The 12,399-nt window shown below is 38.5% G+C and overlaps 2 protein-coding genes across 2 annotated transcripts; one reads left to right on the top strand and one right to left on the bottom strand.

Moving 5' to 3' along the window:
- The first annotated feature begins 1,551 nt into the window (after nt 1–1,551).
- LOC113649053 (inositol 1,4,5-trisphosphate receptor-interacting protein) lies at nt 1,552–4,391 on the top strand. Its single transcript, XM_027156647.2, has 2 exons — nt 1,552–1,708; nt 2,128–4,391. Exon 2 carries the CDS (start codon nt 2,129–2,131, stop codon nt 4,190–4,192), a length of 2,064 nt encoding a protein of 687 aa, XP_027012448.2. The 5' UTR covers nt 1,552–1,708; nt 2,128; the 3' UTR covers nt 4,193–4,391.
- An 11-nt stretch (nt 4,392–4,402) lies between these two features.
- zp3c (zona pellucida glycoprotein 3c) lies at nt 4,403–6,765 on the bottom strand. Its single transcript, XM_027156648.2, has 8 exons — nt 6,231–6,765; nt 6,018–6,130; nt 5,821–5,918; nt 5,296–5,470; nt 5,086–5,212; nt 4,858–4,946; nt 4,702–4,775; nt 4,403–4,604 (listed from the first exon to the last, which is right to left on the bottom strand). The coding sequence occupies exons 1-8, from the start codon at nt 6,735–6,737 to the stop codon at nt 4,456–4,458; spliced, it is 1,332 nt and encodes a 443-aa protein (XP_027012449.2). The 5' UTR covers nt 6,738–6,765; the 3' UTR covers nt 4,403–4,455.
- Between the last annotated feature and the right edge of the window lie 5,634 nt (nt 6,766–12,399).

Raw genomic sequence — 12,399 nt, 5'->3', positions numbered from 1 at the left:
ATTTGTAAAAAAACAAAAAACTGATCAGAAATATATGATTTATTTGTTAAAAAACAGCCTTGTTCCACCTTAGAAATATTGCCAAGCTAAGAAACATCCTGTTTGTATGTGATGCTGAGAAGCTAGTTCATGCCTTCATGACCTCTAGACTAGATTATTGTACTGCATTACTAAGTGGTTGTCCTGCATCTTTTATAAACAGGCTACAGTTAGTCCAAAATTCAGCTGCCAGAGTTCTTATCAGGTCACGAAAATATGACCATATAACCCCAATTTGATCATCTTTACATTGGCTGCCTGTTCAGTTTAGAGTTGATTACAAACTGCTGCTACTTACTGTACATACACGGCTCTAAATGGTTTAGCCCCCATGTATCTAACTAGTCTTTTAACACACTACGATCCTTCACGCTCTCTGTGATCACAAAACTCAGGACATCTGGTAGTTCCCAGAAGCTCTAAGTCTACTAAAGGTGGTAGAGCGTTTTCATATTTAGCTCCCAAACTTGGGAGTAGTCTTCCTAATAGTGTTCGTGGCTCAGACAGACTTTCCCAATTTAAATGTAGATTAAAAACGTATCTCTTTAGTCAGACGTACACCTAATCCACCCTATAATCTTGTGCTCTAGTACATTCACATGATCATATAGTGCTTGCTAATATTATGAACAGCAGCTACGCTAATTCCCCTCCACTGCTTCTTTTTTTCTACCCATCCCGAGGCATCCTGAGATTGTATCAGCTCCAGTTGTGTTCCGTGTCATGAAGATTTTGTACCTTCATTGAGATGAGGCCGACACTGTGAGGATCCCGAGGCACCTAGAGATGTACCAGCACTGGTTGGACTCCGCTTCATGAAGTATCCGGACATTCTAAGAAGAGATGCCGACTACATGTGGTCTATGAGGACAACCTCCTCCTCAGCAATCTACAGTTGTCAGACTGTATATTTATTATCACACCCTCCAGTGTCACCCAAATGAGGATGAGGTTCTCTTTTGAGTCTGGTTCCTCTCAAGGTTCCTTCCTCTTCCATCTAAGGGAGTTTTTCTTCACCACAGTCACATCAGTCACCTCAGGCTTGTTCATTAGGGATAAATACAAACACATTTAAATATGACTAAAATTAATCTTGAATCTTTTATTTTGTATAGATTTTTTGTTAATATGTAAAAAAAATTGTATTATGTTTCTTATGTTCTGTAAAGCTGCTTTGAGGCAATATCCAGTGTTAAAGCGCTAAACAAATCTGAATCGAATTGAATTGAATTTTTGCAACCATGAAAAAAGACATTACATTCCTTTCCTCCATTACCATCATTTTTTATTGCTTGAGAGAATCTTTGTTTAAACAATTTTATTTATACACTTAATACACATGCATAATGTATAATATCACTTCAGCTGAGACGATATATGTCATTTATTTGATTTAGTCCTTTGCTCTTCACACAGCTCTACACTGGCCTCTGCACAACACTGTGACCTTAAGCAGATTCTCTCTCACACCTCTGTGTAGAGTTTAACGTATTTCAAACAGGAAAGAGTCACACATGGGCAGAACGGAAATGTGCACTCAAAGTCTCAGTGTGTCTCAACATCCTCTATAGAAAGAGGCTCAAGGGTTTAGAATCCTGCAGTCAACGGCTACTAATTTGATGCTGAAAGATTATTACTCTTGACCTTAAACACAAAAAAAAATATACAGGTAGGTGGATTAAAATCTAATCTTTTATTTGAATTTTTTATTTTTTTTTTTAACTAAAATGATGAAAATGCATCATGAGAAAAAAGGAAGCTACCTATCATTTTCAAAGCAGGAAGTACTATGAGATGGTGCGCTGTAAGATATAGGTTAAATGGAGCTAATCAGAAAGTTCCTGCAGTTAAACTTTATAAAATGAGACATAAAAGAATCAATGTACTTCATCAGTATGTTTTTTCATACTTCTGATGGAATGATGGATGCTACACTATACAATAAACTTACAAGTAAACGTTTTTTTTTTACTCGTCTATCCTGTTTGTTTTTTTCATATTCACATTTGCTTACTATTTGTTTTTTTTATTTTTTATTTTTCTGTATTATGATGAACGTGACAGAATAACTTCCTTATTTGCTTACAGGATGGAGGAAATGCTTCTGCGAGTGTGTGTGGTAATGGCCAGCCTGCTGTACATAAAGGACCGCACTGTCTTTCAGGAGCAGGAGGAAAAGGTCCTCATAGACATGCAAGAGAGGGAATATTTGCTGCAGAAGGAGGCAGGAAAGCTAGAGCAGGAAATGCACCAGGTGACCACAGGGCTGCCACATTCAAATCAGGAAGTGTCACAAAGTCATGGCAGATTGACAAATGCAGAGGGGGAGGATTCAGGTGCTCAAAAAGTCCTGGCAAATGACAAAATAGAAAATCCACATAACCACCAAATGAAGGACATTCAGGATGACGGAGTTCCTCTAACTCATAACAACATACCTCCAGAGATACAACATAAAGTCAACATGGGTGAAAATTTCCCTTCAGAAGAAAGACCACAGCCAGGAATAGTCTCCCAGAATGAAATGAATAACATTCAAGAGGATGACATGTCAGGGCACAAGAAAGACATTAGAGACAGTGATCAGAAAATGGAGACAGTGAACAAAGAACAAATAAAAGACATTCAAGGACAATCACCTTTAAATGGAGTAAAGGATAGTGATCAGGAATCTTCCCAGGTAGATCAGGTGCAAGGAATGCACGATCAAATGCCATCTGAAGGTGATGAACGTATGCTGGTTAATACAAATACAGAGGAATTATCCACTGCCTCAGATGAACAGTCAACAGAGAACTCCTACAAATGGTATTTTTGGAAATTTCTTTCCCTTATATCTTTGATTCGCCTTCTCAGGACACTCGTCAACACCTCACAAAGCTCAGGAACAATAATACCCAGCAAAAACAAGACTACATCTAGACCTACAGCCATATTGTCAAAAACATTTGTTCCTGACCACCAAGTACTGAGCAGCTTTTATGACCAGTGTGTACAAGTCTCTCCTAGCACATGTGGACAAGTATGCGAGTTTGTTGAGGGTTTGGTTTATGACCTTTTGGAAGCTATGAGAGATGCTAGCAATAAAAAAACTGACTTGCAGATTGGGGACTTTATTGGTGTAGGGAGCTTATATGAGCTTTGGGCTACAGGCAAGACACTGGTGTGTGATTTGTATGTACCCATAACTGCACCAAGATCACATGGATTTGATGTTGAACTTTGGAAAGAGAAAGATGCTTCATTGAGGAATTTTGGCAAGATCAAAATGGTGAAGGCTGAAAATACTTCGAACGGTTGCCCTTGCATGGATGGGAACCCTGATGACGAGGACATCTTGTGTCTTCTTCATCCCCATAATGAGAGGAGTACGGTTATGACAGATGCTGTTGATGGTCCACTATGCCACGACAATACACCATACCTTTCTAAAAAGCAAGTAGTGAGATGGTTCAGGTCAGGGATTTTAAAAACATGGAGAGAAATCAGTCACAAGTATGAACTTGAGCTAGGATTTTGCAGCCAAGTGGCTCCTGGGGCTTTAAGAATTCGATTCAGATCAGGAAAAATTGTTCTGTTCAGTATTACACCTGTGGTTCAGGTCAAAAATTCAGAAGTGTACTTACTCTCTTATCTTTCTACTAGTCCAAACATCTCAGACATACATTGGCCCATTTCCTTAGCTAGTTATGAAAATGCCCTTTTTAAATACTTTAACAAAACTCTTCCCAACACTTCATGCCATATTTCATGTCTCCAAATCCTCTCATTTCTACACAAACATCAAACTAGTCTAACAGGGAAATGTGGGCTTACAAGTAATCACCTCAAGTCCACACTGCTGCATCTGTTGATGTACAAGCCTACAGAATGGGAACAAGAGAAGCTATCTAGCAGACTGACCGACATGCTCACATTTCTTGAGCAGAAGCTTCTAGCTAAAGACTTTCACCATGCTTTAGTTGGAAATTCTCTTGTTCCTGTAGACATCGGGCTTCCTAAAGAATTTCAAACAGCAAAGCCAATTAACATTTTCCTGCCGATAGCTTTGGATGAAGAGTCTTACTTGAAAACAGTCCAACACTTTCAGGAATTAGTGAAAAATGCTCCTGTACTTATCCAGGAGTACGGCTCAAAAAAAAACTCAGCTTAATGTAAATGAAATAAGCAGAATATAATGGTTATGCAGAAGCAGTACTTGTGGAAATGGTTGTACATAATTCAAAAGCAATATTTAAACTCCATTAAGTAACAATAATCCATGTGCATGTCTGTAGACTTGTTAAATGTCTGACAAATTAAGTCTTCTGTTCACCAAGCCACTGCATTAAAATATTAAGAAAGCAATTCCACACCATCTCAGTTCATTTGAGTCCAGTTTTATTATGGAACACAGTAAAATCTAACAATTCTGCATTAATGAGCAAGGTCATCGAAGGTATCCCAAAACATCTCAAATCCTCCACGATCCATGATGTCTTCTGGTAGGTCTAAAGATTTTGTTGCAGGCTGGTCAGTCATGTGCTTTTCAACCAGCCAGGCGTTGCTCGAGATCTTCATAGTCACTAGATCAAGATGTTAATGCAAAAACAAACTCAGTTTCCTACTGATCACTTAAAACTACACCAAAAATAATGAGAGAATTTCAGAATATTGGCTGACCTGCAGGTTCTGGAGCTGGACAGGAAGAATCACAGCAAGCACAAACAGCACTCTCTCCATACAGCTCTGACCACCTAAAGCACAGTAATGTATAAGCACATTTCATTTCTGCACAATAAAGAACTTGCTTTAGTAGTGCAACAACATGAACCTTACCCTTGTGTACCAGCATCGTACAGACAAGATTTTATGCTTGCAGTTGGTGCCTCATTTCCTACGGTCAAGTCACAATGGATGAACATTTCCTGAGAAAATGAACACATTGGCAAATTAGCATAGAATCTGTTCACATGTATATGCTTTCATCTCAAGGCAATTTTTCTATTCTTTACTTGGATATTGGTAGACAAACTTATTACATGCTATTATGTGCATAATATTTACATTCTTGTCTGCAGGCTGGGAGGCTGCGTTCTTAAACATAAGGGCTCCAATGGAGAACCTTAATGTGGTCTTCTTGTCACTAGGGTAGAACTTGCTTTGCTGACTGATCTTACTGTCCACCATGCATCTGCACAAAAGCATTTTAAAAACAATGCATTACACAAGGGACTGCAAATTAAAAGCAAAGCCTAGTGTCAGCAAAAGCCATACCCATAGTTGTCAATCACAGTGTATTTAGGTGTAGCGTCAGGGTTTTGAGATGCAGAGACATAGCACTTATTCAAGTAGATCCTCTTCCCAGTAAGACTTTCAGGAGCCTTCGCTTCAAAGTACATGGGTTGGCCAACTGTATAGCTCTGAACAGTACTGTAAGGTTTCCAGGTGTCTAGAAAAGAGATTCATTTATTTTTAGCAGCAAAGTGCAGCTCAAAAATGGGCAGTTGCACAAGCCAATGCACTTAACCATAGATACAAACATCCAGCCCAGTTTGTTCATAAAATGAAGCATCTTAGTATCTAGATGCACTTTCAAAAACACCACAAAGCATCATTAAAAGGAATTGTCTGTTAGGAAAGACCAAGTCAATTTTGGCAATATGGCCAAAAAGGTGCACTTAGTGATTTAGGTGGACAGTATGTATTCATGAACCCAAAAAAAAAAACAAAAAAAAAAAAAACCACCATCCCATCACAAGTTCTTTACCAAGTGACATGAGCAGGTGTTTGAGTGCTTACCATCTACAGGTATGAGGGAGACCACACCCTGTAAGCTCATGAAGACAGTTCCTGCTTCCACTTGAGGCTGATAACCAATACTGTAGGAACGGAAATGCCTAGAAAAAAAAAAAAAAAAAAAAGAAATCACAATTGAGCCTTACAAGCAGCATCAGTCAACTGTACATGGAGGGAAAAAAAAAAAAGGGAGTTCCAACTTGTTGTAATAACACTCCAGCTGCACAGAAAATGGTAGCTCTCGAATGACCAGGTCATCAGCCACAGGCTCATAGGACAAAGTGTTGGAATACAAAACACGGTTTTGGTTTTCCTGAAAAAGAAAAATCAGTTACAGAAACCACACAAATTTATATTATATATACACACAAATAAAAGAGCAAGAGAGAAAGCAAACTTGATGAAATACATACATGACGTTGTACATTGCAGCTGTTGATGGGATACAGGAAGTAGTAATACTCAGGTGTGTCTTTATTCACAAGGCATGTTCCCACTTTCAGATGTTTCTCAGCATTTGCATTGCTAAAAAGACTTTTCTGAACCCTGACATAAATTCGGTCAATGTGGCATAAAAGCTGTACACTTTTGGGCTGAGGTGTTAAGGGAGCTTTTGTTACAGAAGGCAGCAATATATCCTTCATTTCTTTAGGTACAGCTCTGCGATTTCCTACAGGAGAAAACATATTCTTACGCACAGCTGAGAAGGCAATTGGCTGAGACTCTGGTAGCTTCAGAGGTGGGCAGGGAGTAACAGGACTCGGTGTCACTGGATCCTTCACCTTGTAATGTGGGAACGTTTCCTCCACTTCAGGCCATGTATCATCCGATGCAGTGTTAGTCACAAAAAATGATGGACTCACCATGTAACTCATCCCCACCAAGAGCACCACAACCTTCAGCAACATTTTCCTTTGCATGTCTAGAAGACCACCAGAATACTAATCAACCAGCGCTTAGTCTATTTATAGCAGGTAGATGAGCTGCAGAGGCTGATTGTGTTGTAATTGGGAATGCTCTACACCTGGTGTTAATTGGCTCTGACTTCTGATTGGCTGTAGTGGAACCTGTTGTACTATGCAAAGCATGACCTCTGCTGGTGAACATGCTGTTGTGCTGTGAGTGTGAAGCATAGATAGATAGATAGATAGATAGATAGATAGATAGATAGATAGATAGATAGATAGATAGATAGATAGATAGATAGATAGATAGATAGATAGATAGATAGATAGATAGATAGATAGATAGATAGATAGATAGATAGATATGTTGATTGATTGATTGATTGATTTCTGTCACATTAAGGCAAATAGAGGTTTTCATTTGTCAGTGCAAAGAAAATTCTTGTTTTTTTATTGATAAAAGTGGTTCTAAATTATAAATAGGAAACAAGTAAAATGTAATTATGTTCTGAATAAATGCAAATATTTGAGAACACCTGTGTGGTCTTGTTATGACATAAATTTAATCAAAATTTCATGCAATGATTGATGATTCAATTCTAAAAAAATGTCAATACATAAGGGACAATCCTAAGGCATGCCACTTTAATCTATCTCTCTCTCTCTCTCTCTCTCTCTCTCTCTCTCTCTCTCTCTCTCTCTCTCTCTCTCTCTCTCTCTCTCTCTCTAATACTCTAATCTCTCTCTCTCTCTCTCTCTCTCTCTCTCTCTCTCTCTCTCTCTCTCTCTCTCTACTTCCTGTCTGAGTGCCTATCTTAGTACAGAGACTGTTATACACACTAGGGGGTGGCATAGTTGCTTAGTTAGTTAATATCATGTCACCATACAGTATTCTTTTTTTTTTTTTTGCATAATTTTGCAAAAACAGTACATTGAGATTAATGAATTCTGTTTATTGAAATCAAATCATTCTACAGCTGAAACATTTGATGACTTTAATTTACAGACAGGTTTACATGCCTAAAAGAAGAACAATCATGCACTTGTGACTATCTTTACTCTCACTCTCACTCACTCATTTTCTACCGCTTTATCCGAACTACCCGGGTCACGGGGAGCCTGTGCCTATCCCAGGCGTCATCGGGCATCAAGGCAGGATACACCCTGGACGGAGTGCCAACCCATCGCAGGGCGTGACTATCTTTAGCCTGGTTATAACATTTAGATGAGCCTGCACAGGCGTGGATGTGGTGCGATTGGATGTGGTGCCAAATTGGTTCAACCAACTAACAACTGGTGTTAAGTGAAGTTCAACCGTGACTTGGTTAATTTGGGCGTGAATCTCAGGCTGCAGCTAAGGGCTCAGATTTTTCATGTACTCTGCTGTTGATTACAGGTATGAGCCATTGGTAAGAGGCAGAAATGAGTCCCTATACTGTTAAGGAGTTACATAGGGTTATAATGGAGTCTGTCCGTGTTTTCTGGAAGACCTCCAGCTTATTTTTATGTTCTCTTTTCACATACGGTCTTTACGGATCTTTCACCAAATATAATAATAATAATAATAATAATAATAATAATAATAATAATAAAAATAAGTTCTACCTGTTCCTACACAATTGTTCTCTGAGTTTATTCTGCCCACAGTTGATGATATCTTAAAACTTATTCATCAATCTAAATCTTCAACCTGTGTTCTTGATCCTTTACCAACTGTCCTTGTTAAGGCTACTGCTTTCTCTCTGTCCCATTTTATTATGGATATTATTTATTCTTCCCTTACCACTGGGGTTGTTCCTTCTCTTTTCAAAACACCTGCTGTAAATCCAATTCTAAAGAAACCAGGTTTGGACACCAACAACCTTAATCATTTTTGTCCTATTTCTTATCTTCCTTTCATTTCTAAAATTTTGGAAAAAGTTGTTGCTGCTCAACTTCATATCCACTTGTCTGGCAATAATCTATATGAACAATTCCAATCTGGTTTTCGCCCATTTCATAGCACTGAAACAGCTCTATTAAAAGTCACAAATGATTTGCTTATAGCAGCTGATTCTGGTTTACTATCCATCCTCCTTCTCCTTGATCTGAGTGCAGCTTTTGATACAATTTCCCATGATATTCTTTTAGACAGGCTTTCCACTATTGGCATCACCAACACGCCTCTGAAATGGTTTCATTCATATCTCTCTGATCGCACACAGTTTGTTCAACTAAAATCATTCACCTCTTCTGTAGTTTCCGTTACCTCTGGTGTTCCCCAGGGCTCTGTTCTTGGCCCTTTGTTATTTATTACTTACCTTTTACCCCTTGGACATATTTTTCATAAACATCAGGTTAATTTTCATTGCTATGCGGATGACACCCAGCTCTACCTTTCCACAAAACCACATTCCAAACTCCCTCCATCTGCTCTTTCTGATTGTCTCATTGACATAAAATCATGGTTTTCAGCAAGTTTTCTTAAACTAAATAGCAATAAAACAGAATTTCTCATTATAGGCACAAAAACTGTGCTTAACAAATTTTCGAATTTTCTTATTTCCATTGATGAATCTCTCATAGCTCCCTCATCTCAGGTTAAGAGTCTTGGTGTCATCTTTGATAGTACCCTTTCTTTTACCTCACATGTAAATAATGCTTCGAAATATCAATAGGCTTCGTTCCTTTCTCACCACTCAATCTACCACCACTCTTATTCACAGTCTAGTAACCTCCCGGCTTGACTACTGTAATTCTCTTCTTATTGGGCTTCCTCACAAAACCCTTCATAAGCTGCAACTCGTTCAAAACTCTTCTGCCCGTATTATCACTCGTACTCCCTCTATCCATCATATTACACCTGTTCTGGAACAGCTACACTGGCTTCCCATCAATTTTCGTATCAAGTATTAAATTCTTCTTCTAACATTTAAAGCTATCCACAATCTTGCACCTTCATATCTTCTTGATCTTCTTCATACTCCAAAACCAACTCGCACTCTTAGGTCTTCTTCTTCCACTCATTTCATTGTTCCCTCTGTCCGTCTTGTAACGATGGGGAACAGAGCTTTCAGTTACTCTGCACCTCAGCTCTGGAACTCACTTCCATCTGAGCTCCGTAATATTGATTCTCTTTCATCATTTAAATCTCAGCTTAAAACTCATCTGTTTAGTTTAGCATATTCTAGATCATGATTTGTAATGTTGGTCCAATTTTTTTTCTATGTAAGTATTGTATAACTATATTTTTTGTTGTTTTTCTTCTTCTTTTATATGGTGACCTTGAGTGTTAGAAAGGCGCCTTTAAATAAAATGTATTATTATTAACAAATATTTTCATTACATAATTAAATTGCAGTCCAAGGTAGCACTTAAAGAGCTATTTAACCTCTCATTCATTTGGATGAGTGGGAGAAGATCACATGAATCATTTCCTGAGTCACTCAGATCTGAATGATTAATTGTGACTGCTGATTCAGATTCAGATTTATTATCATGTCCCAGTTTACACAGTTACTAAGTCAGATATAAAAAGTGAGAAATTCTTGTTCAGAGAACCAACAGTTATTAAATATATGTAGCTGTAACTCTAAGTAGTGTAAGTACAGACAAATGTTAGTTTCATATGTAACTCTGGCTTAGTGATGCACTAGAAGCAGTGTGTAACACCTGAACAACACATTGTGCGCATGTGCACACGTGTCAAGATCTTCCAACAAGGCTATACAATGACACGTGATGTAGTACTCACTGTAAATATGCCAAAGCCATTGTAGGCTCTCGACAGCGAGAAACATTAGACATTATCCGTTCTGAGTTCAGAGAACAACAGTAACACGCATAGCCGTTAACTGGAGATGGGTCACAGGTGGAAAACATGGTGCTGAGGTCAGGAGATCATAAGTAATATGAGGGCATAAGGAATATAAGCCTATATACTGTATAAGTCTATATGCCCATGATGAGGAGACATTCCTTACAGTTTGACATGTCACAGTAGCCAATCTATAGGTTATGACGATGATGTCCTCCACCCAGTGGGCTAATCCATTTGAAGGCTGCAATACCAACAGATTGCTTCACTATTTGGTTTATATATCCATCGAGAGAAATCCAGGATTCAGATACAAGGTCAATCCAGATTCATCTGACCACTGATACATAGATCACACATCTCCCATTTGGTGAAGTACAAGAAATCACCTTCAGGCCAGCCTAATGTACTGTATGTGTTCATACGAAGGGTCAGTGGCACACATGACATAACATACACCTTTAGGGTAGATAGGGATTTATCACTAAGTACTATGAGAGAACTAAGTATGATGTTTTAAAAACAATTGTGTATAAGCCTAATCTTGTAACTTAACCACAGTGCATGCATTCGTGCATCATTTAATACCTTTGGGTTTATTTTTGTCATGCAAATCTGGTCACAGCAATTAAGTCACCAACATGTCCTGCTACATCACGTCTAATAAAGATCTTTAGTGATTTTTTTTCAGATGTTATAGAAGATGCAGTTCACTGCAAGTTATGTTAATTAGGCTAATTCCACATAGGCTTATTTTATATTACATAGACCTGTTCATTAAAAAAATCATGCTAAAATGGCATATAAGCCTTTCTTATGTCCTCTTCAGTGTTAATTGTTCTGCAACAAAAGTATTCAATAAACACATTCTAGTTTATACAGTTATATATTCTAGGGTTCAATGTTTGCATTAATGCTTCCATCACCTCAATGTGGCTTTTAAATTCAATTTTACTGGGCAGTCGCATTGACATTTTATGTGATTAAACTTCACGTGCAGTATCAGTGTGTTTTGGTTCCTACACTAACTTGCGTTTTTTGTCCCCTGACATATGCACATTTGTTTATATCTTTGTAATCAAATAAGTTGATCAGATAATTATCTTTTTTCAATTTCATTGGTTTACTGTAAAATTATGACATATGTTTATGTTTAAGATTTGTGGATGTATATAGTATATGTTATTATATCTGTTGAATGCACACACAGACAGAGAGAGAGAGAGAGAGAGAGAGAGAGAGAGAGAGAGAGAGATTAGAGTATTAGAGAGAGAGAGAAAGAGAGAGAGACATATTAGAGTATTAGAGAGAGATAGAGAGAGAGAGAGAGAGAGAGAGAGAGAGAGAGAGAGATTAGAGTATTAGAGAGAGAGAGAAAGAGAGAGAGACATATTAGAGTATTAGAGAGAGAGAGAGATATATAGAGCAGATATAGAGAGAGATTGTATAGTAGTAGATAAGAGAGGAGGACGATGAGAGAGTAGAAGAGAGAGAAGAAATGACGAGAGGAGATGAGATTCTCAGAGGAGATTACGAGCGAGGTGACGAGGCGGTAGAGTGAAGGGAGACTCGAGGACCGAGAGCGTGGGCACGGTGCGAGGGAGGACAGGTGGAGATGAGTGCGCGGAGTGTGAGAGAGGACTGGGGACGAGCTAGCTAGGAGGGGTTAGGAGGGAGCGAGGATAGGAGTCATGAATCGAGAAGAGGAGTAGAGACGAAGATAGTAGAGGAGGAGAGAGAGAGAGCAGAGAGGAGAGAGAGCAGAGGAGAGAGAGATATTAGGTATTAGAGACAGCAGAGAGCCAGAGGAAGAGAGCAGATGAGAGCGAGAGAAGCAGATATTTCAGAGTATTAGAGAGAGAGAGAGAGAGAGAGAGATTA

Source organism: Tachysurus fulvidraco, chromosome 18 (assembly GCF_022655615.1).
Source record: "Tachysurus fulvidraco isolate hzauxx_2018 chromosome 18, HZAU_PFXX_2.0, whole genome shotgun sequence".
Taxonomy (NCBI): Eukaryota; Metazoa; Chordata; class Actinopteri; order Siluriformes; family Bagridae; genus Tachysurus; species Tachysurus fulvidraco.
Note: the sequence above shows the minus strand (reverse complement) of the source record. Positions and strands in the feature narration are given on the sequence as shown.